We start from the raw sequence: 17,039 nt of genomic DNA, 5'->3' as shown, positions 1-17,039 counted from the left end.
CAGACGTGTATGTATCCGTCATCCTACGGATGCTAGCCCTGCCGTTTCTACCTGGAGATAAGCGAAGCCTTGCTGTTGTAGGAGCGCCCTCCTTTCTATTTGAAGCGGCAGCGGTAAGGCTACGTACCCATCCACGGTACCGTATACCAGCCCTGCTGTACAGTACATGCGTGCCATCCTAACCCGGTAATCGGGACTTTTGCACGCAGCAAATTGTTGCTATTGTCAATTCTCGCTTACAATCAGTTCCATCGCCCTCAAGATATGATCCAAGCTACTATACCTTTGCGCTGGAATTCCTCGGCTATCGCCTTGTTCTAGGTTGAGCTAAGCCCATTGTTACATGACAATTCCCTTGGTGACATCTCTCTGCTTCTCTACTCTTTTATCGGCAACTAAGAACTAAGCTCTTTTGTTATTTTTCATCCTGTCACGGTCCGCCTCTCTATCCTCAAATATCTCGGGGAGAATATTATGTCAGGGGCAAAACTCAAAAGCCGGCAAGTGCCGAAAGTCAATATGAACACCAGGATCGATTCCACGAGCCAGCCCAAGGTCAAAGCACGAACCGTTACGTGGCAGGAGATCTCCGAATGGCAGCTCGACAACAAATATATCCTCGGTGGCTACCGGCCCGCGAAAGCAGACTATCTTGAGATCTTCACCAGCCTGACCTTTTTGCACAATGAGTCTTGCAATGTCTATACTCATCTGATCGGGGCTCTGCTCCTACCACTCGTTGCAACTACTTTTTGGCGAGAATTGGCACAGCCTCAATTTCTCGGTGTGTCGTTTATGGACTACGCTATGTTTGGGATCTACTTCTGGTGTGCGGAAATCTGTTTGGTCCTCAGCGCGCTCTACCACCTGATGCAACCCCACTCGCATAGAGTAGAACAGTTCTGGCATGGAATGGATCTGCTTGGGATTGTTGTTGTGACGGTGGGCACATTTTCGTCCGGCATCTACTATGTCTTCTTTTGCGAAGCGAGCTTGCAGAAATTGCACTGGGCTATTGTGAGTCTGCCCCTTGGCGCGCTTCTCCACACAGCCCATCCCTCTTGACAGTCCAGTGGAATGCAACCGTACCCTGACGCAAGCTTTAGGTCCTAGTCACGGGATTTGTCACCGGTGTCCTAATCTCGAATCCTTTGCTCAAAACACCGCGCTGGCGGAAAGTGAAGGTGGGCGCTTTCGTTCTCTTCGGCGCTTCATCATTTATACCTTTGCTACATGGAGTTCAACGATACGGACTCGGATACATGCTGCAATACTCGGGAATGCGATGGTACCTACTCGAGCTGAGTCTCTATGGCATTGGAGTCAGTCTTTATGCGGTATGTCTGCACGCCCACTCTACTTTCTACCCCAGAGAAAAAGAAATTCTGACAAATTTGTATTGTCCCGGATTCCAGAACGCTTGGCGCCTGGAAGGTTTGATATTTGGGGAAGCTCGCACCAGATCTTCCATCTCGCTATCTTAGGCGCAATGTACACACACCAGATTGCTCTACTGCAAGGCTTCACAGCCTGCCATACATTGGATGTGTGTCAGCTCCAGGGTGTCTAATGAGCAAACTGCAGCCTGATTTACTGCCAGAGTGTACAAGCTACAATACATACAATCCATAGAGCACATAGACTTGTTGGCAGCTGCTTAAGTGGTACGACGCGAAACATCGAGAAGAGGGATCTGAATTGGCAACCCGCCGTGACGACAACAGGTCGGATTTATGAAAGTTAGGGCAGTAGAACCTTGTAGACCTCAGTAAGGTACCGAAGATTTATCACTCATGGCCATTGCTCTTCACAGAATATCAATCCCCTATCGCTCTGGCGGCCAATGTCTGTTGGTATTGGACGCTGGTAAGAATTCCGCAAAACATACTCGAGGAATTGCTGGTTAAAATGTACCAATCTGTCCAGCGCTATTAGGGGTTATGGCTCTACTGGTTTTGACTAGCGCTTCGGGTGCTGTTTTCGTCGTCGTTTTCAGCTGAGAGAATGATTTACATCGGAACGATATTGAATGATTCGGAGCACTCAAATAACATTATCATCCCGTATCATAGTCTCACAACATGATTGGTCACTCTGGCCAGTAGGGATGTCACATGACACTTTCCCTACAATCCTGTATCGCTTCTTATAGAACTCAAACCACTCATTAAGAATAGTCTGCTCCTGCTCTCCGAGGTGGTGATACTCAGCTGTGCAGGACGACTTATGGACTGACGATCGGGCCAGGGCATGCGAAGGGTCCTTTCCCGCGTATTCTGCATTGTTACAACCCAACATCAATTTCACGCGAGCATTTAACGCACCTTTGGCAAGGAAGTGATTGCGTACCGTGATAACACCCCCCCGGCGCGAATGCGGGATTCTTGCTCACGTCGAAGACGATGCCCTTGATGGCGAAGAGGGTCGGTCGAGTGGGATCCGTACCTGAGCGAATGTCACTCCCGAGGTCTGGACACTTAGGCTTGGTTGGCGCTTGACAAACCATCTGCAAGGCACAGCTCCTGCGGGCTGATTGCGTCCAAGTTGTTGAGATCGAGCGGCTCAGGATACTCCATATTCGGGTCATTACTACTTGTGAGACTAGGATGCACTTTCGCAATGGTACTCTCAGTAGCGGACATTCGGTTTCTTAAGCAAGACCAGTGGTGGTATCTACATGCACAGCCTCCTCCCAGTTATATCGTTACACGGGAACATTCGGTCGCTGGCTCCAAATCAGCCTGTGATACATCCCCCACGTTCCCACGTCACAGACAAGAACTAACCTCTGCCGTACCTAGTAGTTCATCTGGACGAGGCGGGGGATTCTTTGTTTTTCCACTATTGTTTCTGGCTCGGTGGGCATGGTAGCGAATCGGGTGGCGTTGCCGCCCTCGGAGAAACAACGGTACGAACATCCCTGCAGCATCATCGATTACGAAGGCCATGTTTTTAAAAGTTCGGTCAAGCTCTCGTGTCTCCCCCTTTCGGGGTGTCTTGCCACTCCTCGGATCCAAGTCCGAGGAATGCATCCCGTCGGCAGTCCACGGAGTTCATTTCTCGCAATATTTGACAAGACACGCAACACGCGTACCAATACGAGAAAATGCTTAAAGTTGTTTCGTGATGTTTGAGTCCCACAGCCCAAACGCCAATGACTACCTCTCGCCAGTCGAGCGCAGCCAGCAGCCGTCGCTCAGGGTTAACTTATATCATACTAACTATCAACATCCGGCGGTGTGTGTTGTATGCACCCAGGAAAAAGTCGATTGCAGCTGACGCGTCACGTATGGCCGGCCCATTGAAGGTGCTGATTCCCTTCCCTTATTCAAGGGTAAGTATCCTTATCCTTTCCTTCATCTGAAATGCCGCCTTATAACGTCCTCAGTGGCAACGGAGACGAAGAATCATTTCTCTTGTCTACTCCTCGGAAATGTCGAAAGTGGCGTCGGCCGGCTGGATTACTGGGTTCCCGAATGGTCGAGACAAGATCACAGAATAGACGGGCCGGGGAAATGATAGTACAGTACATGTTTTCGTGCTTCATTCCCCCTAGCATCTCCGGTGGGAAAGCTATCGTCTGTTCATTGAAGGATCGTCTAGCTGAAGCCGCAGTGACACCCTGAGATTCACAATGCGCTTATCGTATACATGAAATATCCATATTATCACTGTTGACAAGAACACCAAGACTACCTACATCCCGATAATCCCAATCCTTTAACACACTTCAAGCCATGAAATCCTTCTCGACGCGCTCCGGCCAGATCTTGATACACGGCCACTTCGACGTCGGGGTGCAAGACAGGGTCGGGGGCCAGATGTACCCAGTGGTGAACTGCTTGATGGTAAACAGGATCCGGCCAAAGAAGGGCCCGCTCCGACGCGGCATTCCGTCGGGCAGACCCTCGATGATGTGCTTGAGGGCGCCATAGCTGCACCAGTCGTTGACGCTGTACGAAACATCCTTCCACAGCGCGGTCGTGTTGTAGACGGCGGTGATGTAGGGCATGGCGTCAGTCGATTCTTTCGCGTTGGACAGCGACTCGTTGAGGGGAGAGCCCTCATGAGCGAAAATGGTTGCGGCCCCCGCGGTGGGAAGAATCATGGCGGGCGAACCGGCCGCGCCGGCTTGGTATCCGATCGCTGCGGCACGCCAGTACGCGTAGGGGGTGTCTCCGCCGTCGGCTTCGGGGACGTCGTTGCCGAATCTGTGGGGATTAGTCGGTGTCTTACAGCTTATAGGCAGTAGGCCCGGGATACGTACGGGAAGGAGGCAACGTGAAGGTTGGCAGGCTGAGCAGATCCGATAAAGTGCGACTCGGGATACACGTGCTGCCACATCAGTTGTCGGTCTTTGAAGCTTTGATCCCGACCACCGGCTCAAGAACGTACCTCCCAGCATTGGAGCATGGAGACGGTCCCGAAAGGGAGCTTTTGCGCGCGGATCGTGTTGAGGAGTCCATCGGAATAGAGCGAGCGCTCTGTGCCCGAGGGCCGGAACTTCTCATGTTTCCAGATCGTTCCGGCCGAGCCGTTGGCGATGGGACCAACCAGACTCTGGGTCATGAAGAGCGATTCATTGGCCCTCTGGGCCCAACCCACAACCCCGTACATCTTGGTGTCGGCAAAGGCCTGCATGAGCGTGTTCCATTCGGGGCCGTCGGGCTCCATGGTCTGCGACACATACTGCTCAAAGTCCTTGGGTCCGTTGGCAGTGCGGAAGGCAGGGTAACTAGAGGGCGTCCGGGGGGTTCAGCTGTGGGTTCTATATGTGCAGGATGAGACATACCCAGGGAAGTAGAGCTCCGGGAAGGCGATGAACTTGGTGCCCTCAGCCGCGGCTTGGTGGATCATCTCAACCGACTGAGCGATAATGGCGTTGAGGTTGTAGTTCCACCAGGTCGATTGGTCTGAAAGGGCATGATAGACAAATCCAACCGGGGGCTTGCGGACGGCAGCAACCTTGAAATTCTCAGGATCCCACTCAAAGCCAGTCGCAGGGTCACGCTTCATACGCGAGTCCGAGGCAAGGGGTGCGACAGCGGCGGCCTGAGCCGTGACGACGGCGGTGGCCAGGAGGGTAGCGACAGATGCCAGAAGCATGATTATCAGACGGAGAGGTGTGAGAGGTGTGAGAGGCTGACGAGAACGAGTGCAGTAGAGCAGTCTTTATACTGATTTCAATCCATGGTGTCTACCAGCCGTATAGATACGAAGCCGCAACCTCGAAGTATACTCTTGTCTGGGAGTGATAAGACGCTGAAATTCAATTCGTGGCACTCTGCCTATGATTCAGTGGTGGAGGCTAGATACCAACCGATACCGGTGAACCAGCCGGCTAGATGGGTGCGCTCATCCCTGAGGAACATGCTCTATCTCTGTCCTGAGGCAGCGTTGAAGAGGGAAAACTCACGGCTCCCGCCATGTTTGGCTGCAGAAGTTGGAGAGGAGGGCGGAGGATTGGAGACTCCAACCCAACACCCCGTGAATTCCCATAGCAGATATTCACTTATCTTGCAACGAAGAGCAGAAGGATAAGTTAGAGATTACAATCGTGAAAACTTCGTCTTCATCAATTAACCTTTGATGTTCGTTATCTCTTACCAATCACCCTCTTGAACTAGGCTACCGACTTCGGAGACACTGATGCGGCAATTGATGATTCTACGAACGTCTCATAAGAGATGGGCGTGTCGTAAACCTTGATGACTGGCCGAAAGCGAATGGGCCGACCATTCATCGCCCTAAAGCCTCAACAATGATCCCCAGAAAGTATTCCTTCATTTGATGCTTGACCTCTTGATGTATGAAAAAGGCAATTGCCTTCCTAGTCTCTGTCGAAAGCCCAAGGATTATGTCTGGGTCAAGATGCCGTAGACGATCAGCTCGATCAAGTCGAGCCCACTGCCATTGACAGCTGCACAGCAGAACATGCGTATCGTAAAGCAATTGTAGGTAAAGGAAGAGCTCACGTGCGATGAGAAGTAGCGAGCCCCTGGACGTCTTCTTGACCTTGCAGCAGTCAGTCTCGCCTGCTCGAACTGCAGGGAACAGCGCGGACATACATCTCAGACTACAGCACGAAGCTCATAATTAGCGAGGTCCCCCTCCCCACCCCCTACTTGGGGACGAGCTCGCCCATGGCTGCGCCAAAGGAAATCGCATCTGCTATAACCACGCCCCACCCTCGTCTCCTACCCAAGCCCCCGGAAAAAGGAATTCCTGGAAAGAGTCGATTAAGGTACCGACGCGCCGGCTTTCGGCCGGAGTTGGAGTTCTCCAAATCTCCAAAGTTCTCTCCAACCTCTCCAGAATAGCTCGAGGGCTGATTGTGGTCGATCTGAATTTTATGATTTCTCTGACATCAATCAGGTATATACTAGACTCAATTGGGCTTATTCAACTGGATAACAGAGGGTCGCAGATCTGATCAGGTGGGTGGACAGAACATCTAGAGATTGCCGCATCGCGGTTGTATTGATATCGACTGATGTCGATTGATGTCCTTGATTGAAAAGGCATAACGAACCAAGCAAGACAATCAAGCTGGAGGTGGTTAATTTCAATTGTAAGGCACGGCGGAAATTCTAACTACAAGGTTATTGGTAATTGCCTGGACCTGCGTACAGCAAGCTACTCGTGCCAATATGCAATAACCCAATCTCCGTAGTATTGGAGGGGCGGCCGCAGCAACGAGTACAAGCTGGGTCGGAAGGCGCGGGTGCGTGTTCCCAGTTCCCTTCTATACGTAGTTAGTATACCCCACCACAACCGACTATTCTTATTAGCTTTTAAGGTACTCGGCAGTTACGGAGTCGATGGATTAGACTTAATTTAGGAAACAGACAGTTTGATCCTGGCCCTTACCATACTCAGTCTATATAATATCAGCAGCATCTTCCAACTTGAAGGAGATTTTTTTTTCTCTAGTGCCAACAACCTACTTCGTTCTTCGGAAAGATGGATTTTCCGAGCGACTGATCAGATGACCTAAGCCAGCAACAACATTGAACCAACCTCACCCGCGTTACGGGTTGTCAGCACACAACACACAAGTTGTTTTCCCTCTTCCTCTCCTCTCGATGACTGGAAACAGTTCTCCTGAATACGAATTGCGATTGACGGGGAGCTCAAATGGTGATGGGGTTCTCCCTGTTGTTCTTGGATGGGAAGGAGGAGGAAGTAGAAGTGCAGAGCTTGAAGAGCTTGAACAGCTTGAACAGCTGGAGGTGCTGGAGGAAGAGAAAGATGAGCTGATAACTTCTATTTGCCCGCAAGAGAATTGGAGAATGGCGGTTCCATTGGGTGATGGAGCAGTGTGAATGTCGGCTTCTACGTGCCGAATCTGGTGGTGGGAGAGCCTTGATCGAATATTGGAAAGAGCAATCAAGAGAACAAGGGTGAAGGGGAAGGGGAAGGCGCGACGGGAGTACTATATAGCAGCCTGCCATAAGGCCTGTCCCAGCAGTTGAAGTACTGTATTGTAGGCGGGCTCTTGCGTGGTGAATGTCGATCGCGAGCAGGTTCGAGTTGCCAGCCGTGGTCACGGCGCACCAGAGGGTCGTCATGATGAAAACGACTAGACCATCATGCTGAGGTAGGGCTGATGGGCGTTCCCCGGAATGATCATGCAGTGACGAGATAAACCAAGTTTGCCTGCTACCCCATACTCTTTCTTGGCAGGAAATAAGACTTCCGAAGCCAAGCATTAGTTTCTCAGTATACTTGTCTCTCCCCTGAGTAAACATCTTCTCGCGATGGAATCCACCGATAACACGACCACTCACCTCCTATGCCTCCCTCGGGAGGTATTCGACATGATCCTGGAGCTCCTCCCCCCTCCAGCCCTAGTGTGTCTCCTCCTAACATGCCGCGGTCTCTACCACCACAAAGTCTACAACGCCACCATCCGAAACCTCCGCCCCCAATTCAAATTCACCTCCGACATAGTGAATAACAACCAGAAGAGAGGCTATGATCGGCCCACGATCTACCGCAAGGCCCTCCTCCGCCAACTCCAAGACGATCGCTGGGCCTACTGCTTCGCATGCTTCAAGCTCCATCCGCGGAGCGAATTCGACAGCCACAGCTGCCACCGCCGATGGGCCCCTATTCTCCCGCCCGCGACCAGCGCCGTGTGCGCCGCGCAGGCGGGCATCGTCGACCTCTGCCCCTGCATCAGCCTCACCGCGCGCCACCAGATGCGGATCGCCCGCTACCTGGCGAAGGATGAGTCCGACCCTCGAGACAACCGCCAGTATCCCGCCATCGACGCGGACCCCCGCTTCCGGGTCATCAAGACCGGGCCCACCACCCGCGGCCTCGTCCACGACTGCGTCATCCCCCCCCGGCTGGCGGGGTGACGTCTTCCCCCAAAGCATGGTCCTCGTCCTCGACAGTCGACGAAACCTGATCGCGCACACGCGGTACTTGGTATCTGCCCGGCTGTGGGACGTCGGGTGGTCCCTGTTTGCGTGTCCGCATTACGCGCTGCTAAGCTTCGCCTTCGATTGGCATGGACGCCGGGATTCCAACCGCTGCCCTCGGTGTCGAGCGCAGTGGCAACGGGAGTTCAGAAAGTCGTGGTGGGACGAGCTGTGGCTGGACTTTACCAGGGATCTGGGGGCTGCGCGGTGGCCGCCCGATGCGGCGTGGCAGGCGCAGCGTCGGGTGCGGAGTCGGGGTTGGTATAGGAAGATGTTTGCGGAAGACGCAAAAGGGGTGGATTGGGTGGAGGACGAGGATCTTGTGGACGATTCGCATGGGGAAGACAGTGCAGGATCCTCGGATGAATGGCATATACCCTATGAAACGGAATCAGAGTTTTCCGGGCATGAAGAGGAGTCGGAGGAGTCGGAGGATTCAATCAATTTGGGCGATTCAGACGAGTCAGACTATTCAGATGACTCGGAGGATCTAGCGGATTCAGCGGATACGGGTGATTCGGACGATTCAGGGTGATTTTTCATAGGTCTGGAGGCATGAAGTGTCCCACAATTCAGATGATCTGAACGATACGATATGCTTTTCAAGGCATTGAACCCTTTCTTAGACAATCCAGCAGCCCAGGGGGTGGCCCGGGGAACTGACTTGGTTGCTTTTGGTGGCTGTTCGGAGACGTCATTCGCTTTACTGGCTGACACGTGTGTAGGAATAGCTTAGAGGCTGAGTATATCATAGCTGGAAGGAGAGATACAATACAGGCTCCATCATTTCTCATTAGTGCTACGCCTACTCACCTGCTCAACTGTCCCTCTCGGCTTATTCAGAATCGTAGATTTAAGGTTAATGCCCTCCGCCTTACGAAACCCTAACTAATCGCTCACGCCTATGCACGCTCACTCCAAAAACTCCACTATCTTCACTAACAAGGTGGCAGGTATACAGCATCGCTCCCAAGAAGAGAAACCAGCCATCCACCTCTTCGAAAGAATGGCAACGAACACATCCTTCTGACCGGAAGCACCGGCTTCGTGGGCTCCCACCTGCTCCAGGAGCTATGCCATCGTCCCGAAGTCCAGAAAATCACCTGCCTCGATCGCGCAAACCCAGCAAGAGGCAGCGTAGCATTGGCGAACTTGGCTGTTGAATCCACGCACCGTCCGCGGATTATCTTCCTGTCTTCTATTGCCGCAGTGGCCAATTGGGACGAAGACCGCGCTGTTCCTGAAAATTTCCTCGGCCCACTAAGATATGCGCAGATCGGATACGGAGAGAGTAACTTGTTGGCTAGCCTCCTCCTGCATAGAGCAGGGAAACTCGCCGGCGAGCGAGAGTCAACATGCCGCTAGGCCAGATTGCGGGACCGGTAGGTAGTCCCGCAGGCGTATGGCCTCGTCGGGATTGGTTCCCCTCGCTCCTCGACAGCTCCCAGGCCATCGGGTATCTGCCGGACTCTCTGGGGGCGCAGGATACTCTCAACTGGATTCCTGTTAATATTCTGGCAGAGTTGGTTGCCGATCTCGCGCTGACGGAAGAAATGGGGGAGGAGACGACGTCTTACTACCATTTCGTCAATCTGCACCCGGCCAAGTGGGGGCATATTGCACCGAGCGTGATTGCTGGGCTGCAAAGGGAGTGCAGAATGACAAGCTTGTCTGGCTGGGTGAGGAGGCTCGAGGATCATGCAGCCAGAGCCGCGAATTCCGGTAACCAGTCTTCACCGGGGGTGAAGTTGATCGAGTTTTACAAGCCGCTTCAGGGTCCTCCGCTGGAGTTGGAGATCTGTCATACTCAAGAGGTAAATCATCGTCTGGAAAGCATATCCCCTGTGAATGAGGAGTGGATGCGGATATGGCTCGAGCAGTGGGCCTCTCACTAATTCATTCTTGATCAATTTGAAAGCCAAGAGACCGCACGCCTAATCGATTTCAGAGCCCACAAGTTCCATGCTATGTTAGTCTCGGTGGCCACTGTTTGAAATCGAGTTAAAAGCGAGCCCATATTCCAACTGTCGCAATTCTTCTTTCGAACTTTCAGGAAGCAGGCACTCACAGTTGTACCTAATGCCCATCCCGAGTCCCCTGAATCGGCGTGGAAGATCCTACTGCGTAGTATGTACATAGATTCAAGGAACAGCAACTCTGACGCAATCAAGCAAATACAGAGACCCCAAAATTCTACTATATCAGCCCAGCACTGGCTCAGTATAGCATGATATCACCTACTATTGCTTTGATTTGTGCCCATGATTCGGCGTCGCAAAGTTGATCCCCCAAGTGAGAGATGGCAATCAATCTGGTAGTGCGGGGCGGTCGCTAGCCCTGAGTACGCCACCTACGCCCCTGAATTGAGAACGTGGCTGCCCGCATCACTTTTTTCTGGGAGAGCCAATCCCGCCCATCCATTATTGAGGCACTGATCGATCGAACAAATAGGGCGTCCATTTCAGCCACGGCGATCCACCCAATCCTAAAAATAACCGCCCCGTAGACTGGAACCTGAGGGACCCCGCCACATCACGTGCCCGCCTTATCGGCTATCGATAAATAACTTATCCCCTGGCTTTGGGGACAATCATCACAACAACCCCTCCCTCCACCTACACCTTCCACCACACAGCAACAACTTACTACCTCTCCACACAAAACCCTCAACAACTCACACAAAATCCCCCCAAACCTACCGCAAAATGCCCCCCCACGCCGGCCTCATCCACCCGAAACAATACGACCTCAAAGACAGCAACGTCGAACTAATCAACAGCACCCTCGACCACCAAGTGAAATACAACAGCGCGGCCACCGAACCCGCCTGGCGCGACATCGGCACGGCCCCCGGCTTATACATCTGGCGCATTGAGCAATTCGAAGTGGTCCCGTGGCCGCGGGACCGGTACGGCGAGTTCTACGACGGGGACAGCTACATCGTGCTGCACAGTGCCAGGCCCCCGCAAACCGACACCGACGAAGAGCCCGCATTACTCCACGACATCTTCTTCTGGCTGGGCAGCCACACCTCGCAGGACGAGGCCGGCACCGCCGCATACAAGACCGTCGAGCTGGATGAGTACCTGCACGGGGCGGCGACGCAGCACCGCGAGGTGCAGGCGCATCCGTCCAGTGAGTTTGTGGGGTTGTTTCCCCGGATTTCCATCCGGAGGGGCGGGGTGCAGTCTGGGTTTAGGCATGTGGAGGACGCCGAGGAGAAAGAGGAGGGGATGATGCTGTTGCGCGTGTTTAAGCATGCCGGGGCGGCGCGGCCAGGTTCGTTGATCGTGCATGAGGTGGAGCCGACGTGGCGGAGCTTGGACGACAAGGATGTCTTTGTGTTGGATGCCGGGGAGAAGATCTGGGTGTGGCAGGGCCGCAGCTGCAGTCCCATGGAGAAGGGGAAGGCGGCGCAGGTGGTCCATGATCTGACGCAGGCGAAGCATGTCGATGTCGAGGTGCTGTCGCAGCTGGAGGCCCGCAGTAAGGTCGTGGTCGATATGCTGGGCGGGCGCGAGGTCGGGCAGCTCTCGTTTAGTGCGCCGCGGCCGATTTCGGAGAAGCGGAAGCGTGCGGTTGAGGATGGAGAGGACGAAGGTCAGGGAGCGGGGGCCGGGCCCGGGGCGGCGGGCTACCAGCGCAAGTTGTTTAAGCTGAGTGATGCGGATGGCTCATTGTCGTTTGATCTCGTCAAGGAGGGGAGTGACATCGGCAAGGCGGATCTGCATGGCAAGGATATCTTCCTCTTTGACGATGGGGATCGGCTGTGGGTGTGGCAGGGGCTGGAGGCGAGTGCCGCGGAGCGGGCGCTGTGGTTGCGCGTGGCGCAGTCGTATGTGCGCTGGCTGCAGGACAGTCCAGAGGGGTCGGAGGCGCATTTGATTCCCATTTCCAAGGTCGTGCAGGGTCATGAGAGTCCGGCGTTTATGCGCGCCATTGCTGCGGCGGCTTAGTGCAGGGGCCAAAGACTGTATATGCTGTATATTACCTAACCAAATACTATCTCGGGATGTTTAGAGCAGGTTCATGCTATGGCTGGCATCGCGTAGCTCTCTCAACACACATTAGTTCCAAACCCTCAGTCCAGTACATATGCGAGGGGATAATGCAACTTCTTCCCCGGAAGAAATGTCCCATCCCTACGGAGTACTGTCAACCCCCACTCACCCGAATCAAAGCCGCAATCACCCGGTATCTTCATACCTCCCCTTTGCACCCCTCAATCAACCACCCCATCCAACCCTACAAACCGTTCCTCACAACCACCAAACTAAACTCCACATCCACCATCACCCCAGCCCCATTCACAAAGCTCGCCGCCGGACTACACAAGAGCACCGCCGTATCGACCACCTCCTCCGGCACCTCCACCCTTCCCAATGGACTCATCCGGGGGATCAAGAGCTCCATAACCGGATACCGCCGCAGGGTCGCCTGCATCATGGCTGTATCCGTATACCCGGAACAGACGACATTCACCCGGATCTGATGTTCGAAATTATGGACAGCTGTGCCTCCCGCCCATTAGCCAAGTCCAATATCCCGTATACACTCCCTGAGAGGGTGGCGTGGGGGGCTAAAAGAAGGGAAACAAACCAGCAGTCTTCACAATCCCCATCACCGCATACTTCGTTCTCCGGCAAGCAAACCGACCAATAGCCTGTGCTATACCTACGGGCCGCTAAGTTACCACATAATGAAGAGAAATTTCAGTGACAATACCACCCTATCCGCCTTTGGTTGACTTGCCCTAGCAAGATTGGCTCTTTTATTTTCGGCTATCGATAATGTCTTCAAATTTTCATCGGGGGAGGGTCAAATAAATGACTACCAACCGAGAATCAACTTAACATCAATCCAAACCCAGACAAAGAACAAATCACTCGTCCATACCCGGGCCTCACCCCGACACGTACTACAAACGTGTACGTTGACCAAACCCCAAGGGAACTGTGACGGGCCATTCCAAAGCCCTTTGACAGTTGATTGGCACTTTTCTAGCGGATAACCAATAGAACTCAGCCCGGGTAAGATCCAAAGAGTGCTGGACTATCTGTATCAGCATTGCAAGAATATCAGAGGTATCTCTTAGTGAAAGGATTTCTTTTAGTGTAGAGTCGGAGCTCTAACCGAGCATGATCAAGCTTGTGAAATAATCATAATGAGCAGGACCTCTTTAAGACAAAAAAGAAAGGAAAGAAAAACAAATGTGGTATAATTCTTCTATGGAATCCACTCGACAGCCTCTGTAGCGCGTACGTAAAGTCTATTCTTCCTGACGCGCGTGGAGAGTGAGAGTGACGGCACCTCTACTGCGGTTGATCGGCTGCCAGCGGCTGGGGTATCAGTAATAAGTAGAGCACTAACGTAATCCACATGCGGGCTGGCCACACAAGCGGCCTGGCCGGCTTGCCAAGATTTCCAGTTAACATACATTCTTGAAGCCAAAAATCAACGTATTTACACCGTTTAAATCGCCTTTTCTTGGTGTTGAATTCTTGCAGGGTATCTTGTACGTATATGGCCAAGTTGATTACAATCAGAACAGCGAGATGGCGCGCGGCGGCGAGGCTGTTCCTCGCCGAGCACCTCCAAGGACCTTTCAGTCTTAAATGCCTCCCCAGCTCCACAGGCTTGTTGAAAAGCCTCAACTGCCTCGCCAGCGGTCAAGCCGTTGAGGCCTGGAACTTGGCGATGGCTTCGTTTCCTCTTCTTCTCCAGGCGTTCATTAGTAGCCCGGAGTTGGTGGTTCTCGTGCTCAAGCAGGGCGGCTTGGCTCAATGCCATTTCAGCACCCTTTAAGATATATGATATAGCTGTTTTCATAGACTCCGGAGGACTCTGTGTTCGTTCACAAAATAGTCTTTTAACTGTAGTTTTATACTTCTTCAATTGCCTCACGTTCTTGGGCGTTTTTGGTAGTGTTGAAGCTGTGCTTGGCCGGCTGATTAGTATAGCTTCACAGAGGCAATAAACTAGTTTTCCAAGAACCTCATCTGGCTGGAACGGTGCCAGTCCGGCAGCCCGGAAGGCACTTTGAATTATTAAAGTTTTAAAGGCCTCAGTTCGAGCATCTGGATATGTATCCAAAAAATCAATCTTATTAATATGGTGGGTGCCTGTACGAATCAACTTCTCAATCAAGCCGCCATACGCCTTCTTAAGAGGCGCGAAACACGCGATATCAAAAGGTTGACAGAGGTGTGAAGAGTATGCTGGCATACAGATAGGAATAACACTATTTTAACTGCATATTTCGTCGAATTCAGGCGTTAAATGAGAGTCGTGTCCGTCAAGAATTAAGAGGCTATACCGGCCAACTCTTTGAGGCTTTGTTAAAGGAATAAAGTGTTTACGAAGCCAGTGTAAACTGATATCGTTACTAGTCCAGCCGTTTGGTGAGATATTGATTCTCCAAGTACAAGGCACCTTGCCTTGATACCATGCCTCTATAAAGACTTTTCCTTTAAGAATTAAGTACGGAGGCAGGGCCCAGCCTGAAGCGTTGATACACTCAATTGAGGTCACCCATTCACAGTTTCCAGGCTGTATAAGAAATAGCTTACCTATACAGTCAGATCTTGTTACCACACACACAGTAGCCACTAAGCCCATAGCAAAGCCAGTTTCATCAAAATTAAAGATATCCTTATTTAAGATACCGTACTCCAATATAGCTTCATAAACTCGGTTGAACCACTTTCCGATAACAGCCGGATCCTCGCAGAGAGCACGCTTATAGTTATATCGACGGGAATAACAAGTCTTTAAAAAATTATGCCTTCGGATGAAGTTGTATACCCAGTTCTCGCCGACAGACGTGTGGGCAGCCGAGTCGCGTTTTTGGATTAAGATATTGGCCATTGTACGGATCTGGGAAGGCCTGGGTAAAAGGCCTCGTTTATCCAAAGAGAGAATCCACTTCTCTAAGACTTCCTCCTCAGAGAGAGTCAGTTTACACGATTTAACACATATATCACTGATTGCCTTGGTTCCTTGGAGGCGCGTCTGCAGAGTTGACCGTGGAACATTGTATAACGCCGCCGCTTAACATATAGAAGGAATTTTACCATTTTTTAAAGCCTCAATTGCCAAGGTGATTCTGCCTTCTTGTTCCACCAGGTTTTTTGTCGATATAGCCATTTTTGGTGGATTGGTGGGTGGTTGTTTGGCTTCGTTTTTGGTGGGGTGGAAGGAACGCGAAGTGGTGGCCAGGCCGCTTGTGTGGCCAGCCCGCATGTGGATTACGTTACTCCTTGCCCTTGGTTTTGGGTTGCTTGGAGGTGGCCTTTGTTTTCCATAACCTGCCCGACGACCCCGGTACTTCTGTGGAATGATCTTGGTCGTAGCCCAGGACCTCGTGGGCGTTCGGCCCGGTGCGCCATGCACAGCTTGATAAGGACCGTACGGGTGGGGGGTTTGCTGCCGAGGGGAGATGAATGAGGGCAATTTTGGGATGAGCAGACGGTTTTTCTTTCTAACTGAGGTGGTCGCTCTGCGCTTCGGGTGGGCTACAGTTTGCTTCGGGCCAATTACTCAACCTGACGGCCCCCCCGGTGGCCTTGCCTTAGGCTGCCAGCTCACCGCCCACCTCGGCGGCCTTAGCTAGTTCTCGCAGATGGCCTGACGTACTTAATCTAAGCATCTTCCACCTCTCTCAGAGGCGTCATCACAACCGCTCTGTGCTGGGCGAGGCGCGTATAAGAGAGACTCGGTGCTTTTGGGACCACTTCATGGCTATGGATTACAGCTTCAAGCGGAGATGCTTGCGGAAGGAGGGCCTCTTTGTAAGAGTAGTACGTGCCGGGGTAGGGCCAGGGTCCAGATGAGTGATTTGTTGCTTGTGTTTATCCTTGTTGCTGTTCAGGTGATTCTCGGTTAAAAGCCGTCCATTTAACCCCTCAGATCAATTATTACAGACAATGAACTGATACTGAGTACTTACTCCTGATTATTGATTGTTTGCTTCCATTTAAGTATATCAGATGAGATGCGTTTGTTGTTTGTTAGTTGCTGTAGATATGTCTGGTCTGATGATCTCGGCGATCTGACGCTAAAAAGGCAATCGAGCCCTATGTGCGACGGAGCTGCGGAGTATACAGGAATTGTCGGTTTACCTCTGTCCTAACCCCCTTCTTGCAGGGTAGCAGACGGCATTAGGGACTTCAAACACAATTCTATTCCAGTTGGACACTATCAATCTCAGAGTCAATTATAAGCACCAACAAGCTTCAACCAGCGCGACCGTCATTCCACTGATCCGCGCGACCCTCACTTAGGGCTAAAGCCAAGGCTAAGGATCGGCCCTCCGCATGACTCGTCTTGGACCGGGATACGAGGCTGGCTGCGCGATGTGATATGCCTGCTGATTCTCCCCTTCAATTCACTTTCTGTATGCACGTATTCAATAATCCCCAATAGATCGACAGGAGCGTGGCTTCCATCTTAAGTTCGTACAGGCCCAGCCCGCTCATTCCAACATTCTTGGGACTTTCCCTCCTACGCAGCACATTCCGTAGCCTTCGGCTAGAATTACACTCATAACTCCTTTTCTACCAGCTAGCGCCACTGACTCGGTGCAGACTGCACCCCTAGTCAGCTGAACCT

The 17,039-nt window shown here is 52.2% G+C and overlaps 7 protein-coding genes across 7 annotated transcripts; 4 read left to right on the top strand and 3 right to left on the bottom strand.

The window, feature by feature from the left end:
• Positions 1-519: 519 nt before the first annotated feature.
• Positions 520-1,570, top strand: BO82DRAFT_291753 (hemolysin-III related protein; the record flags this gene model as incomplete). Its single annotated transcript, XM_025631744.1, has 3 exons — positions 520-1,017; positions 1,107-1,326; positions 1,416-1,570. The coding sequence occupies 3 exons, from the start codon at positions 520-522 to the stop codon at positions 1,568-1,570; spliced, it is 873 nt and encodes a 290-aa protein (XP_025488419.1).
• A 473-nt stretch (positions 1,571-2,043) lies between these two features.
• Positions 2,044-2,506, bottom strand: BO82DRAFT_291796 (uncharacterized protein; the record flags this gene model as incomplete). The annotated part of the gene is made up of 2 exons (XM_025631745.1): positions 2,044-2,276; positions 2,350-2,506. The coding sequence occupies 2 exons, from the start codon at positions 2,504-2,506 to the stop codon at positions 2,044-2,046; spliced, it is 390 nt and encodes a 129-aa protein (XP_025488418.1).
• Positions 2,507-4,239: 1,733 nt separating this feature from the next.
• On the bottom strand, positions 4,240-5,016 carry BO82DRAFT_291747 (carbon-nitrogen hydrolase; the record flags this gene model as incomplete). Its single annotated transcript, XM_025631743.1, has 3 exons — positions 4,240-4,335; positions 4,396-4,735; positions 4,793-5,016. 3 exons carry the CDS (start codon positions 5,014-5,016, stop codon positions 4,240-4,242), a joined length of 660 nt encoding a protein of 219 aa, XP_025488417.1.
• Positions 5,017-7,820: 2,804 nt separating this feature from the next.
• On the top strand, positions 7,821-8,366 carry BO82DRAFT_367804 (uncharacterized protein; the record flags this gene model as incomplete). The annotated part of the gene is made up of 1 exon (XM_025637093.1): positions 7,821-8,366. One exon carries the CDS (start codon positions 7,821-7,823, stop codon positions 8,364-8,366), a length of 546 nt encoding a protein of 181 aa, XP_025488416.1.
• Positions 8,367-9,784: 1,418 nt separating this feature from the next.
• BO82DRAFT_405410 (uncharacterized protein) lies at positions 9,785-10,324 on the top strand (the record flags this gene model as incomplete). The annotated part of the gene is made up of 1 exon (XM_025639488.1): positions 9,785-10,324. The coding sequence occupies one exon, from the start codon at positions 9,785-9,787 to the stop codon at positions 10,322-10,324; it is 540 nt and encodes a 179-aa protein (XP_025488415.1).
• Positions 10,325-11,032: 708 nt separating this feature from the next.
• BO82DRAFT_357468 (gelsolin family protein) lies at positions 11,033-12,455 on the top strand. The gene has a single exon (XM_025636027.1). The coding sequence runs from the start codon at positions 11,135-11,137 to the stop codon at positions 12,383-12,385; it is 1,251 nt and encodes a 416-aa protein (XP_025488414.1). The 5' UTR covers positions 11,033-11,134; the 3' UTR covers positions 12,386-12,455.
• A 219-nt stretch (positions 12,456-12,674) lies between these two features.
• On the bottom strand, positions 12,675-14,219 carry BO82DRAFT_405408 (uncharacterized protein; the record flags this gene model as incomplete). Its single annotated transcript, XM_025639487.1, has 2 exons — positions 12,675-12,940; positions 13,970-14,219. The coding sequence occupies 2 exons, from the start codon at positions 14,217-14,219 to the stop codon at positions 12,675-12,677; spliced, it is 516 nt and encodes a 171-aa protein (XP_025488413.1).
• Between the last annotated feature and the right edge of the window lie 2,820 nt (positions 14,220-17,039).

This window comes from Aspergillus uvarum, assembly GCF_003184745.1.
Source record: "Aspergillus uvarum CBS 121591 unplaced genomic scaffold BO82scaffold_58, whole genome shotgun sequence".
Taxonomy (NCBI): Eukaryota; Fungi; Ascomycota; class Eurotiomycetes; order Eurotiales; family Aspergillaceae; genus Aspergillus; species Aspergillus uvarum.
The sequence above is the reverse complement of the archived record's forward strand: the minus strand, read 5'-3'. Positions and strand labels throughout refer to the sequence as shown.